The following is a 27,559-nucleotide window of genomic DNA, read 5'->3' on the forward strand; positions in this document are numbered from 1 at the left end:
TCTTGGATTGGTCGATACGCTGTTTTGTCGTCTCTCTCTCTCGCACTCATTGGGCAGATGCGGCACGTCAAAGGAGACCACTCGGCTTTGCCAAGCCGCCTCGGAATCGTCCATCTCTCTCGCACTCATTGATCAGATGCAACATTCCGCGGCTCGTCAAAGGGACACCTGGCGCACACACACACTCGCAAAAATACAGGCTGGGCCTCGTAATTCGGTCCGCGGTGGTAGTGCGCTGGGGAATTCCGTTGCCGGCAAAAGCACCCAAGTGCTTTCCGAGCGTGAGCCCGGGAAAGAACGGCCGTAAACGGGGAGCAGGGCTCATCTTGGATTGGTCGATACGCTGTTTTGTCGTCTCTCTCTCTCGCACTCATTGGGCAGATGCGGCACGTCAAAGGAGACCACTCGGCTTTGCCAAGCCGCCTCGAATCGTCCATCTCTCTCGCACTCATTGATCAGATGCAACATTCCGCGGCTCGTCAAAGGGACACCTGGCGCACACACACTCGCAAAAATACAGGCTGGGCCTCGTAATTCGGTCCGCGGTGGTAGTGCGCTGGGGAATTCCGTTGCCGGCAAAAGCACCCAAGTGCTTTCCGAGCGTGAGCCCGGGAAAGAACGGCCGTAAACGGGGAGCAGGGCTCATCTTGGATTGGTCGATACGCTGTTTTGTCGTCTCTCTCTCTCGCACTCATTGGGCAGATGCGGCACGTCAAAGGAGACCACTCGGCTTTGCCAAGCCGCCTCGGAATCGTCCATCTCTCTCGCACTCATTGATCAGATGCAACATTCCGCGGCTCGTCAAAGGGACACCTGGCGCACACAGACACTCGTAAAAATACAGGCTGGGCCTCGTAATTCGGTCCGCGGTGGTAGTGCGCTGGGGAATTCCGTTGCCGGCAAAAGCACCCAAGTGCTTTCCGAGCGTGAGCCCGGGAAAGAACGGCCGTAAACGGGGAGCAGGGCTCATCTTGGATTGGTCGATACGCTGTTTTGTCGTCTCTCTCTCTCGCACTCATTGGGCAGATGCGGCACGTCAAAGGAGACCACTCGGCTTTGCCAAGCCGCCTCGGAATCGTCCATCTCTCTCGCACTCATTGATCAGATGCAACATTCCGCGGCTCGTCAAAGGGACACCTGGCGCTCACACACACTCGCAAAAATACAGGCTGGGCCTCGTAATTCGGTCCGCGGTGGTAGTGCGCTGGGGAATTCCGTTGCCGGCAAAAGCACCCAAGTGCTTTCCGAGCGTGAGCCCGGGAAAGAACGGCCGTAAACGGGGAGCAGGGCTCATCTTGGATTGGTCGATACGCTGTTTTGTCGTCTCTCTCTCTCGCACTCATTGGGCAGATGCGGCACGTCAAAGGAGACCACTCGGCTTTGCCAAGCCGCCTCGGAATCGTCCATCTCTCTCGCACTCATTGATCAGATGCAACATTCCGCGGCTCGTCAAAGGGACACCTGGCGCACACACACACTCGCAAACACACAGGGTGGGCCTCGTAATTCGGTCCGCGGTGGTAGTGGCGAGCCCGAATCCGGGTGCCCCGAAAAAGCACCGGAGTGCTTCCCGACCATGAGCCCTGGAAAGAACGGCCGTAAACGGGGACTATAAGGCTCAACTTGGACTGGTCCATACGCTGTTTTGTCCTTTCTCTCTCTCGCACTCATTGTTGAGATGCGGCACGTCAAAGGAGCACACTCGGCTTTGACAAGCCGCCGTTTTATCGTCTATCTCTCTCCCACTCATTGATCAGATGCGGCAACTCGCGGCTCGTCAAAGGGACACACACACTCTCGCAAACACGAAAACATTGTGAAATCGCCTTTCACCTTTATCACAGGAGGGATGTAAGATGTGCATAACCTCAATCTTGCTTGCTGATAACAGCAATCTTGTTTGTTTATTTACGGCCCTAAGAGCATCGTGTCAGCCTATTCGCTTGCGACCAATGAAAAACCGGAACAGAAATGGCCATACTCTGTTTATAATGGTATTCTAGTCCAAGCAGATATTAATTTTGCACCAAGCGCTTCTTTTCATTTTCATATTCAATTTAATTTTATTAATGTGCATATACCTCACTGTTCACTCATCAGATTACGTATTATACTTACTGCATAAAATATACTCGTGTACCTATGTAACACTATCAGTGCGATTGAGGTACAGGGCCGGATTTACCTTCTTGCCGCTCATGAGCTGCCGGTATTTTGCCGCCCCCTTCTCATTCGTTCTGAAACACCAATAAAAATCATCAAGTGAACGTGCCGTAGGGAGAGGGGGAGGGGTGCATATAAGATGCGTTTACGTGTGGACACATTTTTTGCGAAAGCTCTGACAACACTACCTACTAGCAAAAGTTCATGGAACTTGGCGCGACAGTCAAGTTCCGTAAATTACCTATCTCTGTATGGACAAGGCCTTCCATTCACAAGAAATAAACGAAAAAATTATGAAAGAACATACATAAATATGGTCAAATAATTTTAACTTCCACCGCCGCGCCGCGCTGACCGTACTTACTGTGTTTGGCTTAATGCGTGAAATATTCCTACGGTCTTGTAAGCGCTATGTGTTTCACGCCGAACGGCTGCTGGACGCACTGTGTTTGACGCAATGCGTGAAGTATTCATGCAGTCTTGTGGGCGCTATGCGTTTCCAGCCGACCGCCGCGCGCCGCTGACCACAGTGTAGGTATTTGACGCAATGCGGGAAGTATTCACGCCGTCTTGTAGGCGCTAATATGTGTTACATGCCAACCACCGCGCCGAGGGCTTCTCCTTTTCATCTCAAATCCTCGTCATCATTGCTCTCTGCGCCGCGCCGTTCTAGGCCAAATTGCGTGGGTGTTTGGTTTTTCATCTTTACACGACAAATTAAAGGTGCTGTCTCTTGTAGCACCGAAAGACGACAAAACTAGAGATTACAATGCTATCAGGAAATGAGAGATATTATCGCCGTCTCTCGTTTGTAATTTTTTTTTCTGAATCCGATTTTTTTTTATATACCAACACTTAAAAAATCACAAAATTTGCTGCCATGGGCCGCGGCCCATGTGGCTATCCCCTAACCGGCCCTGTTGAGGTATCAAAATCGGGGGGGGGGGGGGGGGGTGTCGGAGCGGGCGCACCGCTGGAACCTAGGCCGAAACTTGGAATCATTCCTCGAAATCTCTTTAAGTCATCATTGTCAGATAAAAGCGTTGTACCGCCTACATATTTACAAGGCACCGTTACCTAATAATCGCAAGGAGATGCAGATAATGGAAGTTCCATCGAAGTAATTCCTTTAAGTATTGGAAGGGCATAGTATCTATAAGGGGAGCTAGTTCAAGAGAATCTTGACGCACCGACTGCCAGCTAAATTAGATACTTTTATGCGAAATGAAATGTATCTGTGGTGAAAATTGTAGCTATTAATCTAGATGAGTAGCCTCGGGGATTTTTTTCTTTTGCACAGGCAAGTAAGTACATGTATACTAATAAGCAATTGCGATCAATTCACAAGTTGACAGTCGGCACGTGTGTACTGTCGTCTTGGACTAATACCCACACACAAGTGGGACAAGTGGACGCCAACTTTTTACGAGCCGCCGTTTGTGCCAAAATTCTTCTTTACTGTGCGTTTTCAGAGAGTGCGTTTCAAAAGGAAGGGGGGGAGGAGGTGGGCCGCACATCCATCCAAGTAGATCCCGTTCACCTTTTTGTGTAAAAAATTTAGTTATTCCAATACTTAAACTCTCTCTCTCTCTAAAGTTGGTAGGTAAGTTCATGCAGAAAAATCTGTCTTAGCGAATACCTTGTAGACAAACCCGCAATAATAGACCATTGAACGCAAGTCGCACGCTGCGCGCTCACTTCAGCCACAGCGTCGCTCCCCCCCTGCCCTCACTCTCATCATTGAAAGTTCACGTATTATTTCCCTGCCGGAACTTTCCTAGTTTTTGAGGCGGTTTTTGAGGTTGAATAACTTTACGCCGACCTTGGCGCGCTTCCACCTTGAAAAATTCTAGAATTGAAGAATTGGTTGCCCCTCCGCGCCCCTCCCTCGCCCCCTTTTGCGCACTGTTACAGTTTCAGATTCAGCGCCAGTCGCGATCGCAACCTCCACCGGATCCGCCCCGTATGTTTGCGTTCTCCCCGTGATTCGACTGAATTTTTTTAGATTTCAGTCGTCTATATTGTGTTTCGCTCCAATGTTTTCTGGTAATTTGCTCCTTTAAACTTTTCAGCTCCCAGTTTTCGTTGTCCTTTTTGTCGAATTCTGTCCCCAGTTCGTTGTCCCCCCGTGACTTCTGGGTAGGGCAAGTTGTCCTTAACATAACCTTAACGGCGAATTATGATGGATGTACATTTACATTTTCATGTCAATCTTTTGATTCAAGTTTTCTGAGAGACACAACTTTGTCATTTTTCGAATTTTCCTCGCTGCCGTACATCGATAATCAGTTTTTAATCGTGAGCAGTGACTTTTGTTGTTGATTGAGTTGAGAATTGTTTTGAGAGAACCTTAGGAGTGCCAAGCCAACTTTTTTTAAATTTTTCATCCGCCAGTTGTTATAGATACTTTGAGCCTCAAGTATTTTATTCACTACACAGTCCAAGTAATAAAGCTGAAAAGAAAGAGGCTTGTTGACACATTCTCTTCACTTCCAAATCCAAGGATATTAAATGTCAGTATGATTACGCCTGTCGCCGGCACCTCTTGCTTTTAGATTAAGCTAATTTTACAAAGATATGGAAGTTTATCCTTACGAATTGATCTTAATCATGAGTTTTATTATATTTCTGTGTAGAGTGAACGTGAACAAATAAGTCAACTTCAAAATGGCATCACGCTTAAAGAAATTAGCCGTTGCCAGCGGTGTTTTTGGAGCGAGTGCGTACGTCACATCATGTTTACTCTCGGGAGAGAACCCATTTGTAAGTATCCTCTGCTTCTTATCGACAACTTTTAATTCAAAGCTTTATCAATGTGAATACAGCGTACTCAGTCTGTCAGCAAAGCAGCAAGGCTGAAAGTCTCGGCTCATATATTTGTACATTAAGTGCACTCCCACTTCATAGGAATCAATACATCTAGGATCAGAGTGGCTTCTCATTTTATATCTCTGATAGATAGAATAGGAGAAATGTCTACTTGCTGTCATTGTTGAAATCTGTCTGACGGATTGTTAAGTTTCATCTACCTTTCCAGTTCATATTTAATGGAAATGATTCCTCTGTAGGCATGGTGTATGAGAATCCCTCTTTGATCATTTCTCCAAAGTAGTAATACAAGGACGAAACAGTTTCATACAAGCACTTTCTTTGTGAAACACCAATGGGTTAATAGTTACAGTCAGTGAGATTGTATTAAGAGAGTTGGTATAATTGAATCATCGAGGAAAAAATAACTTTTCAACCGTGAAACTGCAAAAATGGGAATCTCAACTTGCAACGCTGCAGCAGTCTTCCTGCCATAACTTATTTTGTGAAAAGGAAAGTACTCAACGTATTTCTCTTGAAACTTTCCTGATATTTCTCCTCGGTGTAAAGAATATTCTGTTAAAATTTCAAGCATTAAGTAGGTAGTTGTGTTAGTTCAATTTCTTTTTTGATGAAATAAGTAAAGTGATAAATAAATACCACCAACGAAATTCGCGTTTTAGCTGTTTCGCCGTTGTTCTCCTTTGCACCTGTAAAAATAATTTAGTCTGTAGGTAGTTTTAACAATTTTCTCTACACTGTAGTTAATCCTTAACATTTATGTGTGTGCTGCTTATTTGCATTAGGTATGCCCAGTTGGAAATGGAAACAATGTCAAGGTTTCTTGTACTTACTCAACATTTTTTAATGTTAAGTACATTAAGGCTGGCTTGAAATGTTTACCGAATATTTTTTACAAAGGCAGAGAAGATGAGTCATCAACGATGTACCTACGGTAGTTTTCTACGTAGAAAATGAAAACCACTTACAGGGAGTTTGCAACTATAGAGTACATAGAGTCGTAATGTAAGCAGGAGAGCTGGCGCCATGTTCTGCTCGACGAGTTCCGAGCCGGGTGTGCGGGGTCACTTTATCGATACATATTCGATCCAAAATGGCGGTGTGGAATATGGCCGGGTCCCCACGTATCAAAAAAGGGACCCAGTGCCGCACAGGAATCTTGGAATTTGGGACCTGGAAAATGCTTAAAAGTGGCAACAGCTCTCCCACTTGCATTATGACTCTATGTACTCTATGTTTGCAACCCAACGGAGATAAACATTTCTGCAGTTTCAACATCGATATTTACGTAGTAGATATCATATAAAGATCAAAATTCTATGACAAGAGAAAAGTCATGAAGATAGCTGTCGTAACAATAAACAATGATTCAGAGCTGATGCTATTTGTTCTGATAACAAATGCTTAAAAATAAATTAAATTTCTTGTTGTTTTGAGTAGTTTGCCAATGAAAACAGTCAATTGTTTAAAAAATTTGTTTTATTCTGGAAACTTGAGTCTTATGAAGATAATGTTATTTTTTAATTTTCACAGTCCTTTTTAGTCCAGTTAGAAACATATTACACTTTCCCTCCTTTTAAATCCACGATCGCTTGATTTTGCAGCAAGTTAGAACAGTTGCCGCTGCAGAGGGCAAAAAATCCATTCGAGCGAAGAGGCATTTGCCTCCACGAGATGAACAGATCAAATCCCTCCAGTCGGAAGATTTTGATGTTTTGATCATCGGAGGTGGTGCAACTGGATCTGGTTGTGCTCTAGATGCAGTCACAAGAGGTATGTTCAATCAGTTTTCTCATTTCTTGAAGACTACCCATTCGAATTCAAGTTGATGTTGTCAAGCTGAATTTTGCTCAGGGGTCAAGTATCGAGCGGAGATAAAACTCTTTGATTCTCTGAATTGCACCCTGACATGTATAGCCAGGGTAGACATTTTTCATAGAAAAGAAGGTATCGAAATTTCTGAATATATTTCATGAAATTTCAGAATATTATGAAACAACGTAAAATTCGTCTCAAATGAGAAATTATCAGCCCAATGCTAAAAAAAATTCAGGTAATGTTATGTGTCTTGGAGACATTGAATGTTTCATGTTTATTTCTCATGTCTGATGTATAAAGGAAAAGAAAAAATTGAACCTCAAAAAAACTTCTTTTTTTGCATTAAGTGGTATTTTTGGGCGCAGGTTGTACTGTACATAACCAGCCCTTGAAATTAACTTTTTATATTTCTTATACCTACATTTTTCAGCCTCATGAAATGTTTCACTAAAAATCTAAATCCCTCATATTTATCTCATTTTGAAAATCCACTTTTAGGTACTCAACCTTATCATGAATATGGAAGAGAAAAAAGTGAATGCATGTGCTATTTCAATGTGTGGCAGCACATGCAAATAACAGATTCATCCATAACACATCCTAACATTTTACCCAACTGTCATTCAAGCTTCAATGAGGAATTAGATTGCCTTTATACCTATGAAAACAGGTGAACATTTTTTTTAGGTCTAAGGTTCTTTGAATAGAATTTTTGAATTTTAGAAATTTTTAAATAGAGTGCTTAATCACGTTATCTTTTTTCTATCCTGTTGGTTGAGTTAGGCAGTAATTTTCAGTTTATTACTTTCCTAGGTCTGAAGACTGCCCTTGTAGAATATGATGATTTTGCGTCTGGTACAAGTAGTAGAAGTACAAAATTAATCCATGGTGGAGTTCGGTATCTTCAGAAAGCAATCATGAACCTAGATATAGAGCAGTACAAAATGGTCAAAGAAGCTTTACACGAGAGATCCAGCATGTTGGGATCGGCACCTCATCTCACTCATCCCCTTCCCATCATGTTGCCAGTCTACACGTGAGTTTAATAAATTTGCTTACCTTCTCTTTGTAAGAATACTGTCAATATCCCAGGATCAAGTAACAATGACTTGGGTTCTCAATTTTGAAAAAAAAAAAATTATTATTCAACTGAAGATGGTTCTTTGGGGAATAATCCTTGTTTGAGAAAAAATCAAGCATGTGGTGATGAAGTATATATTGCAAAATAGCATGTCGTACCTTTCATTCAGGTATGAGAGAACAAGTGTTCTCGAGATAACAAAGTAAAGAGGTTGGGGGGTATAGTATCAAATGTATGAAATTGGCTCTGTGTCAAGAAGTGTGCTGAGTTTGTGCCAGAAGCTATCCGATGAATCACAATCCATCCGTCTTTTAATAGATGTATTTAGATACCTTTTTTCCCCCTTTTAAAAGATTTTTCTCTGAATATGTTAGTTTAGGATTGTTCAGATCACAATAGCTTTTATTTTAAGTATATTGCTATGTATGAATTTACTACCAAATTCAGATCTAACTATTTTTATCTGCATTTTCATGTGAAGTATCTGTACAAGGGGGAGGTTTTACAGTCTTAGCAAAAGAAATACCCAACAGTCACTAATAAGCCCATGGATGAGTTCCATATTAGCTTTCTAAGCTAGTCTATTACTCTATTTTTGTAATTTTTGTTTTCTCTACAAAGTTAATTTTTAAATCTTTAAGCTCCTCGATTTTAAGTAGCATGCTATTATTTTGGTATAAGAATCAAATAGTTTTTTTCTTCTTCCTGGCATGGTTTTTAAAGGTTTTCATAGATAAGTGTTTTTCATAGAACTGAAAATCCCCATGCGTTCTAGAAAATAAAAATCAGCAGTAAAAAGCCTGATCTAAAGTTCAACGACCTCTTCAACTCTGCTTCTTGAGTTATCATCTTTGTGTAGCTCTGCCGAGCAATGTCAAGGTTGCAATCTTAACTTTGATGTCATCTCACAAATTTTTATTTAGTCCTCATGTGTAGGCCATGCTGTCAGCATGTTCTGGCATTGTTGTTTCAATGATTCCCTTGAAGTCTCTTGCACGCATAGCTGCTTGTCTAGGTCTTATCAGACACGACTCGACCCTGACTCACTCTCCGCCTTTTATTCATTCTCCAAAGGCTTATCTTATGCTCTAATTAACTTAGCAAACGCATGAATGTATTGATTATATAGAATTGTTCGTTGCATCATCTTTTTTCAATGAATGATGCATTTCTCCTAACTTTGTCAACAATTCTTCTCAAAATTCCAAACTGATGCAAGTTTTAGTGGGTGTCTCATAGAATGCTGCCCTCTGTATGTGTTTTGTCTATTATTTAGAGAAAAAAAACTCAGGCTTAAAATTTTGATGCTTCCAGAAGTATCACAGAGCACCTGATTGGAAGTTTTTATTTTTCCATAATTTTATTACACCCTTAAATAAGGTGGTACTAGCTCAATTTTTATTGATGAGCTATTCTTAAATTATTTCCAGAGATTAGTTCTCTGAACTCTTTTTACAAAAATTTATTTTTTTCTATTTTCGAAGAATCAAATTTTGTTGGTCTCGGTTCATAAGCGAAAAAGCTTGATTCTTTACTTCATAATGTAGTAGTATGTATTTTAAGCGTTTGGCGAAAAGAATTCATGCTAAATTTCTTTTGGCAGCATTAGTTTGATAACTACAGCTCTTGATAACCCATTTTTATCAGTGCTTATCTTCCTCTTCAAGGTGGAAAAATTCTGAAGTTCAGTTTGAATCTAAGGTTCTAGATCAATCGATTGACACTCATTTAATTTTAATCAAAAGGAGACCAAGAAAAAACGGATACAAAAAAATGAAGTATTGCATAAGAACAGGGAAGCTGATAAATTTTACGTAGAATAATCTGGAACTTATATAAAAAAGAAAAATTATGAGTCAAAGTGTACATGCTCTAAGTTATCGTTAAAATAGATTCAAGGAGTTCAAAAATATGATGCAGTTTTTTATGAAAAGCAATCGCATTGTTATCAATTGATGCATGCTGTACTTTAAAATTAGCTCCCCCCAGTACAGCATATATCTGTAAGTTCATGCTCTGCATCTGAAATTCAGACTCAGATGTCTTATTAGAGTCATTGTAGGTTTTGGACTTCTTTTCTGTCAATGTTTTGTTTGATAGCTGCGAGGCTCTCTGAGCAGTTAAAAATGTATCAATGTATTAACTCTATTTTCCAAAGTTGAAGGTGTAATTGCTGTAACAATCTGATGCTTGCATTCTCTATGTCACAAAGATGGGTTCAGTGCCTGCTCAACAAATTCCAGAATCTTTTTAAGCTCTTTTTTTGTGCTTTCTGATGACTTTTTTCATTGCCTCTTACCCTTTGCTTAGAGAGTATTGCAAATCACTCAAATAGTGAGCTTTTCACAAAAGAGCATCCACAAATTAGGCTTATCCAGCGGCAAACTTTGAGTCCTAATCAAATAAGTTGCCTTAATATGTAATCGGTACAGTACTAATTTCTACTGCATCATCACTCCCTGCAAAATGTTGAGCTCCATTACTAGAAACATCATGACTCTTAAAAAATTGTCAAATGTTTCTTAAATTAGTCTTGCTGCTGATGCGTTGTTTGGGAAATTAACCTCCACCTTCCTTTATTCCAAGTGACCTTTTTGTGGGTCAATTTCATTGCAATTTAACTGATTATAAGGCCCCTCAATGGAAATCCTTCCCTTTTGGAAGCACTCCCCCCACCAGCTGAGTTTGCTTCCTTTGAAATTTTTTTACTCTCCCTAAGATTTGGCTAAAATGATGCCCCTGTGTTACCGAGCGAACAGCTCCTAAACTTTTGGAACAAAGTTGAAAAACCATTGTTTGCCCGAGCGCCTTAAACTGGTCAGTCTCTCAAAGGCGTAAGCAATAAATAAAAACTGCCAGAGCCCAGACAAATTAATGTATGAGAAGGAGACATTTTATAATTGGACCGTAGTCACCTCAGAATTTGTCGGATAATTTGAAAGGGGAAAGGAAAAAAAAAATCAAATCGGCGCTTGGAGGATGAACGGACAAATTATTGCAGATTTCCCTATTTAAGCTCAAGTTTTGAGGCAGTGTAAAAACCTGTTTTCCTGCTTGCCCTCAGCTGCAAGATGTATTCAGTGCATATAAAAAAGCTTTCAAAACACTCTTTGGCGCTCTGCGACACCCAGCCGCCAATGTCCCCTATCCTCCCAAAGCCCTTCAGGGAGCTGGCACTCCCTCATTTCCTCTAAAGCCCCCTGTAACCACCCTTTCACTGGGCACTGGGCGTCCCCTTCGTGTCCTCCCAGGAGGAATCCAATCATCCATTTTTCGATTTTCAATTCTTCGGCCCTTGAGTCTTTTTGGGAATGGTCGATTCCATTCGTTCAACGCGCACGGTGGATCGAGTCAATGGGAGAGGTCGGTCATGGAGCGTTGCGCTTCCAATGTTACGAGGATAACGAATATTCCTGGTCATTTGATCGATTATGTACCACATATCTCATGTAATTTTTCGCGTAGAATTCATTTTTGATGTTATTTTTGGTGAACAACGTACCTGAAGACCCGTATTTGTGCATTTTGTCGGGAAAACTATACAGGTGCAAAGTTTAGGCGTCTGTGTTTTACTTCGTAGGACGGAGTTTTTAATTTTTCATGATGGAAGAGGATAAATTATGAATAAAATTATGAAATCTTACTAATAAGTGTCACAAATACGCAAAAATACCTCCCCAGTTATGAGCTGCTGCATCAGATAAATCATTCCCTTCACTGCAAAGTTAATTTCGAAACTTTGTCATAAGATATCATTCTTATGCATAAAGATCGGTGAGAAAACAAATGAAATACATTTATGAATTCTTTGAAAATATTCAAGATCACTTTTACTTTAAATTCATATTTACATTCAGAGGACGGAACAGGGACTTAGAGTAGGAAAAACACTAGATGGCTAGAAAAAAACAGAAAAGAAAAAAAAATTTAAACATGTAACAGTCATCTGTCATCTGCTTCTCCTTATTCTTCTTCTTCATATTCAGTTCCCCATCACTCTCATCCTCGTCTTCCGCTCTCAAACCGCATCAAACTTAAAAAACAAGCAACGCAAAAAACCGCAAAAATTCCAAAATTTCCCGGACTTGTAACGTTAAAACATACTCGCAGTGTAATTAGTTTCGCACTAACTGCACTTTGTTTACATCGAAATAGGTGAAAAATTAAAAAATATGTACGTATTTGAAAGAAGCATCAGTTATCAGAGTTCACCAGTGACCGGTCGCGCGCGATCGCGGAGGCCAACAGATAAAATGGCATCATAGTCAGGGGCCAGGCAAGTAAAGGGGGGGGGGGGGGTTACTTGCTAAAAGTTTCCTCAAGCTAGCTATCTACGCATACGTCCCAAAAAAGCTTTCTATAAGGAATATAAAGGGATGTCCGAGTGAAAATATGCTCGATTTTTTTTTTAGTTCTCCTATAGATATGTAGTTTAGGAAATAATGAAAATACGAAAAACGGGCCAAAGAGCACGTCTTGATGGTGAAACTTGTTTTTCAGTTTCTGATGAACAGGAATCATACCTACCTGGGTCATTTAGCAGTTACGAGAGTTCACTGGTCGCTTGATTTTCGAGATAAAGCTCGCGCGCAATCTCGGAATGCAACAGAAAAAGTGACGTCACGGCCAAAGTGGCGCAAAGTGGCACCCAAATTTTGCGGAATCGTATTCTCAGGACTCCTACGAACATGCCTATACAAATTTTTCTGGCGGATGGTGGCGGATGGGTAGTTAAAAGTTTATCTTAACTTTTTTTTTTCTGCATTTTGATATAAGCACATTAGTGCAAACATAATCATTGAAAAAATGGGCCGAATACAAAAAATTACTAGTGCAATGTGTTCTCCAGACTCTGGAAAATAAGAATATGTCAATGAAACTAGCATTAATGTAAACAGAAGCAAGCTAAGTGCCGCGGCAGCTCACCGGTCGCTTGATTTTCGAGATAAGGCTCGCGCACAATCTCGGAATGCAACAGAAAAAGTGACGTCACGGCCAAAGTGGCGCAAAGTGGCACCCAAATTTTGCGGAATCGTATTCTCAGGACTCCTACGAACATGCCTATACAAATTTTTCTGGCGGATGGTGGCGGATGGGTAGTTAAAAGTTTATCTTAACTTTTTTTTTTCTGCATTTTGATATAAGCACATTAGTGCAAACATAATCATTGAAAAAATGGGCCGAATACAAAAAATTACTAGTGCAATGTGTTCTCCAGACTCTGGAAAATAAGAATATGTCAATGAAACTAGCATTAATGTAAACAGAAGCAAGCTAAGTGCCGCGGCAGCTCACCGGTCGCTTGATTTTCGAGATAAGGCTCGCGCACAATCTCGGAACGCAACAGAAAAAGTGACGTCACGGCCAAAGCGTGCGAAAGTGAAACCCGTCCGTCGGCGAAGTCGCGACCACGCGAACGCGGTGTGGACAGCTTTTTCCTCCGACGAGAGCGTTGTCTCGTGCGAATTTTTCCGCCCGGCGGCGCACAACGGGTCGAGTCGATGGGGGAGGTCGGACAAAATTTTGAAATTTTAAAAGCTCATTACTCCGTTTATACTACGTTTTGAGGTTCTGAAAGTAGTTCTATTGGTTTTCTCGTGAAATTTTCTTCAAGGAGCACCCCTCAAAGTTTAAAATGTGTCGAAATAAACATTGACATTTTCAGTTTAAGTCGAAAAATTTCATGTGTGATCTCTCTGAACGATTGTGCGACGCGGCGGCGAGTAAAAGTCTGGCCGATCGGACTCCGAGACGGCAATATCGCCGCTCAGATAAGAGGCGCACGTGTGCTGTTATCGTAGCACCCTGCGCAATCCTGAGTTGTGGAGGAGACTTTGGCGCTGTGTATGAACGTGTTTATGCTAAAAGGAACTATGCGCGTCGGGCTTGCGTGCAACATAGTTCCTTTTAGCATAAATACGTCCGTATAAGACGTTACCTCGGCTGTCTTGTCTGACGCTGGCGCCTCCGGAAACGCGCGTCCCACCGCGCCGCGCGCACGCGCTCACGTAATCGGGCGCGCTGCGTCATCAACCCGCCAATCCGGTAAGCGATAAGCGATAAGCGGTGCGTTATTCCCGCGAATCGGAGATGACGCATTATGCCGAATTCGGTGATTCTTATGAAAGCCCTCGGATAGAGTACCTATATTGAGAGAGTATGGCCACTGGGGTTACCACCTCTGATTGGCTAAGCCATCTTAGGCTAAGAGCCCTTAGGACCCAAAAATGGCGGACGCCATAAATTAATGTAATGCAAAATGACTCAAAATGTAGTTTTCTTTGCTTATCGTAACGAGAAATTTACTCAAATGCACTATTGCGACATCTTTACATATTTTTAAGGCTAATTGTGTGCAATTTTTGAGAAAAATTATCTTAGATGTAGTAAGGGTGGCAGCAAGTGCGGTTGGTGATAACCGTCAAAAGTTGGCAATGACCCCCCTCCCATCCACAAAAATCAAAACAAAGCACCGCCATTTTTGGGTCCTAAACCTCTCCATGGGGCCCAGTGGCCATACTCTCTCAATATAGGTACTCTACCCTCGGATCCGGAGTTGAACTAGTTCTAGGTTTTTCTGCCAGGGTTGAGCGTAGCGTTTTCGATCTGCGGGAGTTCCGCTGAGGCACCGATCTCAGGGTTGCCACAGCCAGGAAAATCCGGAAAATGTCAGGGAATACGATAAAGTCGGGGAAACAGACGAAAATGTCAGGGAAAAGTTTCATGTCGCATGACTTGATCATTAAAATATAAATTAAAAAATTTGCATGTATAGGCACACTACAGTTTGTGCTGGTTCCTATCATCACCTAATCTTTTCCTTACATTGCAGGTGGTGGCAAATTCCGTACTATTGGGTGGGAATCAAGGCTTACGATTTGGTCGCTGGATCAAAAACTGTCAAATCATCATACCATTTGTCAAAGGCTAATGCTTTAGAGCTATTTCCCATGTTGAGAGGTGATGCCCTCAAAGGCGCAATTGTGTATTATGATGGTAAGTTTTTCACGATTGTTTTTAAGCAAGATGCTTGGTCATACATTGGTGTATTTTGTCAGATAATTCTTGTGAATTGGTGACTCTAGTTCGGTGAACAGTTGACTTAAAAGTTAATCAACGACACCTAGTATAGGTTGAACAGATAAAAAAAGTCAAGTCGGTAAGGAGCATGTTTTGAGGGTTTTTTTTTTCATAATGTGCCTCCAGACAAGGTATGAATTAAAGCACTTTGTAATAAGATTCCTCTCCAAAATTGTACGATAATATGAATCACTTAACAGCCGGAGTCTGGAAATCAACTGCTAAATAAGATACGTGCGTTAGCATTTAACTATCCAACTTCCATTTGAAGTGTGTTTAAAATGCTTGATAATATCTCGTTCAGAAGTTGACTTTCGAACTTCCTGTTGTGTGAATAGTTTTCCTCACAAGATTTTGAAGAGAAAACGTGTGAAGCTTTTTTCTAGCTCAGACCTTGTCTAGTCGCCCATTTGAAATTCAAAAAGTGGAAGTTTTGTCCGAAGTTTGGCAAAATTTGGCGCATTAAAAGTGGAAGTTTTGTCCGAAGTTTGGCAAAATTTGGCGTATCGGCAAAGAAAAATGGAAGTGGAAGTTTTGTTTGGAGATCAAAGAATGTCTGAAAATGTGGGAATTTTTTAGTTAGAGGGAAGCATAGTCAGGGAATTGGAAAGTAAAGAAATTGTGAAATACTTGATTAAATCTTTTCTCTCAAAATGATTTTTATCAATATTATTCTCCCTTCTTTCTACATTGGCGTGTTATAATCGAATTTTTTGAAACTTCCGACCGAATTTCGTTTAGAGCTTTTTTTCAAAATTACTCCACTCACCATTCAAACAGGAAGTTTGAAAGATCAATTTTTTGTTCTTTTAGACAAATTTAATGTAAAATTATTGTAATTACTACAAGAACCATATGCTTAGTGTTCATCTGCATGCATTAAATTTACAAAGATACTAAGGAACAAAGTTACAGGAATTTTGGAACTCTCTATCTTATGTTGTAAAAAAATTCAGTCTTAATTGATTTTAAAAAACAAGAAATCAATAATTTCATTTTGCAGGTCAGCAAGATGATGCAAGAATGTGTCTGGCAATTGCATTAACTGCTACGCGACATGGTGCAACAGTAGCAAACCACGTTAAAGTAACAGGTTTGCTCAAGGATGAGAAGGGTCATTGTGCAGGTGCTCATCTGCGGGATGAGCTTACAGGCAAGGAGTGGGACGTAAAAGCTAAATGTGTCATCAATGCAACGGGACCCTTCACCGACTCTATCAGAAAGATGGACAACCCCACCGTACAAGAGATCTGTGCACCAAGCTCTGGAGTCCACATTGTCCTCCCTGGATACTATAGGTATAAGGAACTCCTTTGCTGAGATTTTCACCAAACGTTTGCACTAAATTGAGGACTTGGGTACAAAAAGGGTGCCTTGATGTTACTGTGATTCAGAATCGCCACCAATTTTTTTTTTTTTTTTTTTTTTTTTTTTTTTTCCGAGGAAACTACTGGATTAAACTTGATACTAGTGCAGAAACTATCGTTAAATTATGAAAAATATTCAGTTAAATTTCTATCTTTCTCCCAGCCTTTTTTCTTTTTTTGCCTGTTAAGAGTAAAAATGTAAGAGGGAACTCTGAATTACTGAAACTGAAAAACTCATTTTGCACTTAAATCTAAAAGTTCATGCAGCAAGTATAATATTGAAGTTCAGTCTCTTTATGTTTTCAAAAGCTTGAGGATCCACAATAGTGAAACATTTTTTATTAGATATATTTTAAAAAAACCATTTCTAAGTTAAATAAAAAAATGTGTGTGGAAAAAGATGTCCAAAACGTCTTGATTCATAAAATTGTGTATAATTTTTTGTTGTATCTTCAGCAAATATTTCCCATAGGTATTTAATTCGTAAAGAGATAAGTCGCAATTTTTTATGGAGAAAGTTGTAGACATTTTGAAAAATTGTCATCAAGTTTTGTACCCAGACTTTCATTAAATGAGCAATGCATGTTTGTTTCTCTTAATGCTATGAAGCATTTGTCAATTTTGTGGTAAATATTCAAACTTAAAACATTTTCTAATGCTAATTCTTATCATATGGGAAGACAAAGTTGTGAGTTTCTCAATCTTAAATTTTTAGTCCGGAGCAGATGGGATTGTTAGATCCTGCAACTTCAGATGGACGAGTCATTTTCTTCCTTCCATGGTTGAAGTCTACAATTGCTGGAACAACGGATCTTCCTTGCGATATCACTCATCATCCCAAACCCACAGAAGATGAAATCATGTTCATCCTCAACGAAGTCAAGAATTATTTGAACCCAGATGTTGAAGGTGAGAACTGATTATTCTAATAATGTAAACTTAAATCTTGATTATTTCACTAAGGGCTCAGTTGGTTCGCCGCTCTGTTTTCTCCAATCAGTGAAATGGAAAACAAAGCTAAAATATGGAAAACAAGGCCAAAAAAGTTGGAAAAAACTCTAAGGAGTTTAGCCAGTAACGCAGCCATTATCAATCAGACAACAATGAAACTTACTTGAAAATATAAAAAATAAAACCTGTATTGCTTTCGGCAATGATTTCTCCAAAAAACTCCTTTGGAGATTTTCTCTTTGAATAATTCCTCAGAAATTTTTGTCTCTGGCGGTACAGGTCATGGTTGATCTATGTACATATTTTTTTATTTGTTTTATTTTTCGTTTCATTGATAATGGCTGCATAATCAGCTGAAACCTCTCAGATTTTTTTCACCTTTTATAGCTTCCCCCTCCCCCCAATTTTAGCATTGTTATTCATTTCATTGTATGTATACTAGGCTGCTCATAATCTTTTTTTCCCTCTCTCAAATGAGCATATCGGAATAAAGATATTAAACTTCAGACCAATGAAAAGAATTCATTTTTGTTACGAAGCTGTACAGCCACACCAAAAGCCTCTCATATTCCCTCAGCAATTAAAATTAAGGACCCCGGATAATGGTTCAAGCTGATAGCTCTGCAGTAAAGCAAGCCTAAAATTATTTTACCCAAAACTGAAATGCATTTGTTGTTGGATGCCTTGAATCTTTCCACTGCATTTTTATTGATTTTGATTAAACTTTGAATGAATTTTCAGTTAGGAGAGGAGATGTACTATCTGCATGGAGTGGAATTCGGCCTTTGGTTTCGGACCCCAACAAAGGTGACACTCAGTCAATTGCCAGGAATCATATCATTTACACAAGTCCATCAAAGTTGATCACTATTGCTGGAGGAAAGTGGACCACTTACCGTTCAATGGCTGAAGAAACAATTGATGAAGCTTTAAGAGGTTTGTGTTAATCAGTTGTTTTTTTATGTTTAGCTATTTCTCCTTACCCTTGGATTCTGCTGTCTTTAGCATTAGAGAGGCTCATTAATGGGCCACTAAATCTTATATACTTGATTTAATATTTTGAAGGTACCATGTGAGTAGATTACGTGGTGATTTATTCCGTGTTTTTGGAGCCAAAATTCCAGACAAGCCTGCTCATAAGAAGTCAAAAGACTTACAGGAATTTAAAACGCGCCGGAATGAAAATGATGGAAGTGATGTACTGCGGCGATCAAATCGCCATCTACTCTACTTTTTCTTTCATGCTTGTCAAAATAAATCTTATTTCAATGTAGAATCGATGCATGTTTATGACAGATAACATGAATGAAATTTGATTCTTTGATTCTGAAGATAAAGTTCCGCATTTCCTATTGTTTTCATTAATGAGGAGTAGAACGACATTTGACAAGAGCTGTAGAAACCCGCGCTTGCCTCTGATTGGTGCCGGATGACATCATTCAGTTCCGCGCAAAACCAGGGCCGTTTAAATTTACAAAAAAGTTGTGCTCTTTGAACTACATATTTCTCGGTTTCTGAGTTACTTTTTTGCGTTTTGAATGTGCGTAGCGTATTCTACGCTTCATTTACCTTTGGAAAAATGTATTTGCAAGTCGAAATTTGTTCATGGTTCAGTGACCCATTCTGAGATCATTTTGAATTTACGAATCAGTTGAAACAAAATATTGCATTCAAACATGCCAATAGTCAATTTGACTAGTATTAGTAGGTAAATGGTCCTCTGACAATTTTGTGTATCTGTGAACATTTCTGAGGAAAATGTGGATTTTTGGGAGCACCTCCAGACCTTTCGATTTTGGATGTGGCGGCCATTTTGAATATGTTGTCCCGGGATACAGACATTCCAATTGCTGGAGAAAGGCATCAAAGAGACCCTAAAAGATACCCTGAAAGTTTCAGGGTGGCATGCAAAAGTGATTTTGTAGCCCCTAGATCAGGTCCTAATTTTGTTGCTTTTATTTTTTCTTTTAAGTTGTACCTGAGCTGAAGCCAACACACAAAGAGTGCCAGACAGATGGTTTGTTGATTGAAGGAGCACACGGTTGGACACCGACTATGTACATCCGACTTGTACAAGATTTTGGTTTAGAATGTGAAGTCGCTCAACACTTGTCAAACTCATATGGAGACCGTGCCTTTGCTGTAGCCAAACTTGCATCATTGACTGGTAAAAGATGGCCCATTATTGGAAAGAAGATTCACCCTGAGTTCCCATACATTGATGCTGAGGTGAGCCTTTTATCCAACTGTTCGCCAGTTTCAGCCTTTCTGCGAGATCTTTTAATATTCACGGTTCTTGACCCATTAATTAGAATAATCAGACTTTATGTAAGTCTTTTTCACATAACAAATTGATAGCTGTTAATCTGACCTGGTTGTAGTTAAGGTTCTAATGTTAGAACATATTTACAGTCTGTAAAAACTCAATAGGTCTCTAAATTAGGGCTGTCTTAGTCAAGGAAAACCAGGAAATATCAGAGAATTAGATAAAGTGAGGAAAAATTGAAAAATATCAGAGAAAATGCCACAAGTGTCAAGGAAAAATTGTTGAAACACCTTGTTCTGCTTTTAAGAATGTATTCCGTGCAACAAATGAATGATTGAATGAATTCTGAACAACAAATGTTGCGTGCTCAAGTTCGGAAGTGAAGATTTTTCAGTCAATTTAACGATCTCGCATATCCTTAGATGTCTGAAAATTTTACTAATATTTTTAGAAAAATCAGATAAATGTCTGGGAATTTCACTTTCTAAAGTTGGCTGCAACCCTGTAAATCGGAAAGTATAAAAGAAAACAATTGTCTTCAGCCAATAAGCTGGTTAGTGCCACTTTATTTTCCAGAAAATATTGAATGTAACATGTATGCCTAATTTTCTCTCAGTTTTTCTTTCTTAATCATTGTTGGGGTGAAAATCTATTTTTTTTTTACTAATTTTAGATCAGGTATGGAGTCCGCGAGTATGCCATGTCAGCTATTGACATGATTGCTCGCAGGTTGCGACTGGCTTTCCTCAATGTCCAAGCTGCGCAAGAGGCCCTTCCAGGAATTATTGATATCATGGCTGAAGAACTCAAATGGGATGAGAAAGAGAAGAAGGTACATATTTTTTTTCTTAATTCCATTAATCCAGTATGAATATGAACCACCCCACAGGAAGAACTCATTCAAAGAGGTGTGTGAAAAAACGGCCAAAAATGCCTCAAGGCATTTTCGAATTTTGATCACTTGGGGTGATACAGTAGCTTTCGAGACGCCCAAAACCGGTCGCCGTTTTGCTTAGAAGCGCCGGGTTGCGACGTTGCCATTTTTTAAAGTGGAAACCTTTAAAAATTCATATCTCCGCCGCATATCAACCGATTTCAATGAACTTTTTTTTAAAATGTTCCTCTTAAATAGAGCTTTCTAGTGATATACAGTTTTCTGGGGCTTACTTGGCTTTAAGTGGCACTTACGCGGTTTTAGCAGTTTTTGATAGGCACAAAAATTTAGTTTTTATTTTACCACGATCGTGGAATCGACGGAATCTAAACAAAAACCAGTCTAAATGAAAGTTCAGATTCTCACCTTTCTAACGAGCACAAAATCATCCCGGGGAAACGTTTAGTTTCCGAGATATGACCGCTCAAAGTTGGTCACATGCGCTTTTGCGCAATGTGAATGCGCCTTATCACTAAGTCATTCGCGAACTGGGGGTCCCTTATGTTCAATTTACGTTGAAATAATTACACAGAGCAGTAAGGTGTACAGCACGAGCCGTATTTTCACCTTCGGCTGCCGATGTGCGACGTTGCCATTTTTTGAAGTGAAAACTCTTAAAAATGCATAACTCCGCTGCATTTCAACCGATTTCAATGAACTTTTTTTTGAAATGTTCCTCTTAAATAGAGCTTTCTAATGATATTTAGGTGTCTGGATTTTATTGACTTTAGGGCGGCACTTAGGTCGTTTATATGGTTCTTTGCAGAGATTTTTCATACAAAAAATAGTGTTGCTATTTTTTTTTCTTTTTTTTCGGAAGGGGGTCTGTATTTCCCCCGATTTTTTTTAACATTCAAACTACATCGGAAGATCACCATCGCTTAAACTATAATGCAAAAATCTTGGTAACTTAGCATCACCACCTTCTCTTGTGCAATGAGAGCGTCGCTTTCAATATTTGTACACGTAAGAATAGTGATTAAAAGAATCCCTTTTTTAAAAGTTCTTTCTTTTAAATTTTGCCATTTCAAACCCTCCCACAACCCGTGGGGGAAAAAAAAAAAAAAAGAAAAAAAAATAGCAACACTATTTTTTGTATGAAAAATCTCTGCAAAGAACCATATAAACGACCTAAGTGCCGCCCTAAAGTCAATAAAATCCAGACACCTAAATATCATTAGAAAGCTCTATTTAAGAGGAACATTTCAAAAAAAAGTTCATTGAAATCGGTTGAAATGCAGCGGAGTTATGCATTTTTAAGAGTTTTCACTTCAAAAAATGGCAACGTCGCACATCGGCAGCCGAAGGTGAAAATACGGCTCGTGCTGTACACCTTACTGCTCTGTGTAATTATTTCAACGTAAATTGAACATAAGGGACCCCCAGTTCGCGAATGACTTAGTGATAAGGCGCATTCACATTGCGCAAAAGCGCATGTGACCAACTTTGAGCGGTCATATCTCGGAAACTAAACGTTTCCCCGGGATGATTTTGTGCTCGTTAGAAAGGTGAGAATCTGAACTATCATTTAGACTGGTTTTTGTTTAGATTCCGTCGATTCCACGATCGTGGTAAAATAAAAACTAAATTTTTGTGCCTATCAAAAACTGCTAAAACCGCGTAAGTGCCACTTAAAGCCAAGTAAGCCCCAGAAAACTGTATATCACTAGAAAGCTCTATTTAAGAGGAACATTTTAAAAAAAAGTTCATTGAAATCGGTTGATATGCGGCGGAGATATGAATTTTTAAAGGTTTCCACTTTAAAAAATGGCAACGTCGCAACCCGGCGCTTCTAAGCAAAACGGCGACCGGTTTTGGGCGTCTCGGAAGCTACTGTATCACCCCAAGTGATCAAAATTCGAAAATGCCTTGAGGCATTTTTGGCCGTTTTTTCACACACCTCTTTTAGCAAGTTATAATTTTATCTCCTTTTTTTGTAAATTTTAATGAGAACCAAGGTGTTGTATTGAATATTTATTAATTACTGAGGCACCTTTCGTCTTACGCCATCGTCGGAGTACATATTCCAGGGTTGCCACGGTCAGGGAATTCAGGGAAAACCTGGAAAAGTCAGGGAATTTGACCAAAAACAGCTAAAAGTCAGGGAAAAATTGACAATTTTTACGAGTTGCTTAAAATCTTTCTTTTTTCGGTTTTGGACGCAATATAAATTGCGATGAAGTGGCATATCTCGCGATGCATTCAAGAGTTAAATTATGCAGCCGTATTTGGTCGCCAACGCAACAAGCAACGCAAATTGGAATGCCCAGTTTTTGTGTGTATTTTTGAAATTTCAACTACTACCGATGACTAACCACTAACCGTTTAATTTTCTTCTTTAAAGTAATTCGAGTGTCTAGGATTATTGCAAACGCAAAGCATCAAAGTTCTTGAAAAAATAAACCATTTGAAGCCCACTTTAAAAATAGGTGTTTGAAAAATCCTGGGAAGGGAGAGATAAATAGAGAAACGAACACCAGGGAAGACCCTTTTTTTTAAGTGTTTCTTCAAAAGAACAATCGTTCAAAAGTTTTCATTTCTAAAACAATTATTGGGTTGCTCAAGAAAGTCAAAAGCATCAAAATTAAAAGAAAAAGATAACAACCCTTTTTGTATTTCCAAATGTTTTACAATTAATTTCTGACTCCTTAGCTTAAGCGCATTTCAAATGAGACGCTATATTAGTGCGATGGTAGCTAGCAAGGTGTAAATTTGGCTGTGCGGTCATGGCGCGCATTCTCAAAGGTCAGGGAATTTCTCCATTTTTTGTCAGGGAAAACCTGGAAAAGTCAGGGAAAATCATTTCCAAATTTTTGTGGCAACCCTGAATATTCATCGGAACATAAATATGTATATCACAGTTACTTTAAACTAGTTGTCACAAGCTTAACAATATATACATTGTGGACATCATACGAAAAGTCTAAATTCCGAGAAAGTCAAATAGTTCAGAGCGTTACTCCTAATAAAATCGTAAACATTCGAATCAGCTGATTGTGGCTACCTGCACTCAAAGTGCACTTGAGTGCAAGTAGCCACAATCAGCTGATTCGAATGTTTACGATTTTATTAGAAAGGATGCTCTGAACTATTTGACTTTCTTGTAATTTAGACTTTTTGTATGATGTCCACGACGTATATATTGTTAAGCTTGTGACAACTAGTGTAAAGTAACTGTGATATATTTATGTTCCGATGAATATGTACTGAGATGATGAGAATGAAGATGGCGTAAGCCGAAAGGTGCCTCAGTAATCAGTGAATATTCAATACAACACCTTGGTTCAATCAAACCTTATTAATCTTTTTTTTTCTTTCTTTCAAAACTAAGGCTTAGATTTGCACAGTCAAACGTCATAAAGTCTGGATGAAGTCTCTTTTTACTCTTGTAGTTATTCCTACCTATTGGTAGTTGATTCTTGGAGTTATTGCTATCTATTGGTAATTTATTGTCGTAGTTATTCCTAACTATTGGTAATTTATTCTTGTAGAGGCAATATGATGAAGCAACCAACTTTTTGGCAAATGAAATGGGTCAGTTGGTCAACCGAGCCTCTCGAGACAAGATCCCAATTAACCTGACAAAAGAAGAGATTCAGATGTACATCAAGAGGTTCGGCATCATCGACAAAGAGAACAAAGGTTATGTTTCCATTAATGATATTCGAAGAGGACTCAAGGTATGTTTACTCAAAGTTTCTTTCGGGATTTCCTTACGCATACTTGCAGTGAAGGCCAAACTTTAGAATACGAAATTTCCTCCATTTTAATGATCAGGAAGAAAACGGATGGTTTTAAGTCTGCTCAACTTCTCAAATGCACACTATGTCAAATATTCCGTTAGAAAGGAAAATTTTGCAATCAGAAAAAGACTTTGAATATAATCTATAAAAACTATTAAAAATATCTATTCATCAGAAGACAAAAATTAAAGTACATATTACGATTAATTCAATTACAAACGGTTGAAAGGGGGGGGGGGGCTTTTTTAGATGGTGCAAGTGTCATTCTAGGTACAAATTCATTGTTATCTCTTTCAGAGCCACAAAATTGCCTTTTTTCCAAGTTATAAGTGTGCTTGAACAATGATTCTTGGAAAGAGGAGCATTTATTCCCGTTACAGTTACAGGTAAAATGGGTTTTCAAAGGGGGATAAGGATGTTGGGTTGTAAGCTGTACACATCCAAAATTTTATGAATTTAATTTAATTATTAAAATGCCGTTTACATTTTCAAAAGTTATCATTCTCAGTTCTTTGATTTTATTACTTGATTCTGGAAAGTCAAAATAGATTCTTTTTTGCTTCTATTCACTTTTTTTTATTCTTAATAGGAATCATAGAATCCTAGGATCATTAATAGGAATCATGGACGCAAAGGGGGAGAAAAGAGGGAGAAGAATGCTCTATCTTTTTTTAGATTATTTTCTTTTTCTTTTAAATGAGAGAGAAAAGAGAAGATCGAGACGTCAATGCAGATGATTTTAGATTACGTTATATTAGAACACTAACATTAATTTCAGATGAGATAACACCTTCAACGTAGAAAGCATTGACTGTAAATCTTTGCGCATGACAAACTAAAGTGTCGCTAAGATTTAGAATGTCTAATGCAGAGTTCTCTTAGTTTTCCTTTTTTGACCCTTAGTTCAAGATGCGAGGTGAGCAAGGGGTACAAATGCTCTTTTATTTTACACGTATTTGTCATGTTTTATTAGGCTCTAAGCATGCCCCTTCCTGACGATGTCATAAGATATTTTGAAGCCGAAGTCGAAACCCTTTATGGAAACAGGTTGGAATTAGCTGATTATCTGCAGGTAAAGATCCCAGCAAGTAATACCTATTGAACGGGGATACCGGGTTCCATGTTTATCAGCCAGCATTTTGGGAAGGCCTCAATTATGAGCCTTGCTCATCGGTACTGTAATTTGTCTCTTTAGTGTGTACTTATCTGAGTGTAACTCAAAAATTTCTGCTCTCTTTTCCTTTTATTTAAACTGAGTCTCCCAAAATAGAATCAGTAAATACAAAATGTAAAGTTTGCTATATTTCTCTAAATTTTAATCCCTCAAAGGTTGAGGTTAGCTCATCTATTGTGATCAGAATTTTTTGAGTTACACGTAGTCTTTGATTAATGTTGAGATGTGGGGCATCTGAGCTGTCAGAATGTATTGTGTGTCAGATGCTCTGCGCGGGCGTAGAATGCATAGGAGTAGGAATGTGATGCTTATCGCTTGTTACAGCACTTCGGGGAAGCTCAGGTGTCGGGCGAGGAACTTCACGAGATTTTAAAAGAGATCGATACCAACATGAATGGCCAAGTTGAGCTAGACGAGTACTTGCAGGTACTTGACTCATTACTTTTGGCTTTTATTTTTTACTGTGACTGTACATTTTTTTTCACTAACCTGTGCATGCTTTTTCCAGCCATAATAGTAATTTAACACAATTTTGCTCATGCGCATTTGTAGTTAGATGAGGACCTTAGTAATAGTGTAATGGACAAGTAGTCAAGTAGTGCACAAGTTCTATTTCTTTATTGATACCACAAAATTTATCATGGAATGTGACGGTAAATTGCAGAATTGATGTTAGCAGTAGAAAATTCAAAAGTGAGTTATTGGTGCCTTTGCATGAACATGTGTTTTGAAAATATTTTGAAGCATAAAAAATGTCAAATCAAATTTTGAGTATTTGAGGTTCTTTGTTTCAAGAACTTATCTCTAGGGAAAAGTTACTTGAGAGTTTTATTCTGCTAATCTGGAGTGTAAAAGATTCAAAACCTCCAATCTGTTAGTCCAAAGGATGAACTGAATCTCTCCCAAATTATTTTTTAGATTGCCTAAGAGTTTCCTGTTAAAAACTCAAATCACGATTTTTCGACTTGACTTTTCAAAAATCGCTTCCTCCAAAAACTTCCTTTCTGGAAATGAATTTTTTTTTCGATGAGATAAAAAATCAGCCATTCTCAAAGAGCGCAAGGAACAACTTTGTCAATAGCTGCCACATTTTGTTGCTTTTGTTTTCCGTATTCTTTTGTTTTGCATTTTTGTCATTTGTTCTGTAAATTTTGTTGAAAAATGCCTTTTATTCATTTGTTTTATGTACCTACGTAATTTATTTTTATTCAATGAAATAGAGCAGTAGGAATATTCCCACTGCTTTAGCTTTAGCACTGACAAGAATGAGTGCTTAGCTTTTCTGTGAAAGCATAAGTGTGTGCACATAAAGTTTATTAAAAACATGAAATACCAGAATATCTCAGAAAATTTATCTCTTTATCAGACTTGCCAGGATTTTATCATGCATGGTTTTGGATAGCTGATTTTAAATTTTTACAAGTTGTAACCTTTTTAAAAGCTCTTTGTTTCAACAGGCCGCATGTTATTCAACTATGTTTGCTATCATTTTGAATACTGTGGAAGTGTTATTCATCAAGGCAAATTAAATTTACCACCGAAATTTTTCAACTAAGCTACTCAAGTTTTTACCGAAGTTGATAATTTTTTTTTTGCTCCAACTCAATGATAAATATGTAGCCACAAAATACTGAGTGTTCATTTTGTTCAGGAACACCAGGAATGAAACATATTCGTGACCGAATTCTAGATAAGGGACCTTATCTTCTAGAAGCAAGTTTCCCCTAACTTTTTGGAGAAACTGAAACCTTGCTTTTTTACAAACCAATGATTTCTGTCTTGGAACTTCTGGACTCATATTTACTTAAATTTTTTACCTCTTAGAGTCAAACTTGAGCAAAAACTTCCAGATTTTTTTTCGTCATGAATTTGTACAGTGTTATGGAAGATTTTCTTTTGGAAGATGACATCCCTTTTCGTTTCGTAGATCCATCACATTTCAGCCTCATCAAAGTCTCTATAGAAATGATTTAATGACGGATTTTTAGCTTTCCTCCAAGGTGGAGTGCAATGGAATAAATTTTGTAGACTTTCAAAGACCGTGTGAGGTAAAAACAGGTATTTTCATTGTATAGTTGAATGCTGTGTTTAGACTTTGTCCAGAGGTGGCTACGGCAACCCATGATACAATCATAACCGCAAAAGTTTAAGTT

General features: G+C 39.0%; 1 protein-coding gene across 4 annotated transcripts in view; it reads left to right on the forward strand.

Moving 5' to 3' along the window:
• Window positions 1-3,745: 3,745 nt before the first annotated feature.
• The window catches only part of Gpo1 (glycerophosphate oxidase 1), a 28,041-nt gene continuing 4,227 nt past the window's right edge, over window positions 3,746-27,559 (forward strand). The window contains exons 1-12 of one of the 4 annotated variants that reach the window (XM_072299197.1): window positions 3,746-3,766; window positions 4,800-4,926; window positions 6,597-6,765; window positions 7,624-7,846; window positions 14,724-14,887; window positions 15,975-16,269; window positions 17,054-17,247; window positions 18,031-18,225; window positions 19,262-19,518; window positions 20,229-20,387; window positions 23,981-24,169; window positions 25,731-25,832. In XM_072299197.1, coding sequence (XP_072155298.1) covers window positions 4,831-4,926; window positions 6,597-6,765; window positions 7,624-7,846; window positions 14,724-14,887; window positions 15,975-16,269; window positions 17,054-17,247; window positions 18,031-18,225; window positions 19,262-19,518; window positions 20,229-20,387; window positions 23,981-24,169; window positions 25,731-25,832 — 2,043 coding nt within the window. In that variant the 5' untranslated portion in view covers window positions 3,746-3,766; window positions 4,800-4,830. Of the gene's footprint in view, window positions 3,767-4,049; window positions 4,210-4,799; window positions 4,927-6,596; window positions 6,766-7,623; window positions 7,847-9,124; window positions 9,144-14,723; window positions 14,888-15,974; window positions 16,270-17,053; window positions 17,248-18,030; window positions 18,226-19,261; window positions 19,519-20,228; window positions 20,388-23,980; window positions 24,170-25,205; window positions 25,305-25,730; window positions 25,833-27,559 lie in introns of those variants that run through there. The other 3 variants (XM_072299198.1, XM_072299196.1, XM_072299199.1) reach the window with 3 other exon arrangements.

The sequence above is a fragment of the Bemisia tabaci genome, chromosome 4 (assembly GCF_918797505.1).
Source record: "Bemisia tabaci chromosome 4, PGI_BMITA_v3".
Taxonomy (NCBI): domain Eukaryota; kingdom Metazoa; phylum Arthropoda; class Insecta; order Hemiptera; family Aleyrodidae; genus Bemisia; species Bemisia tabaci.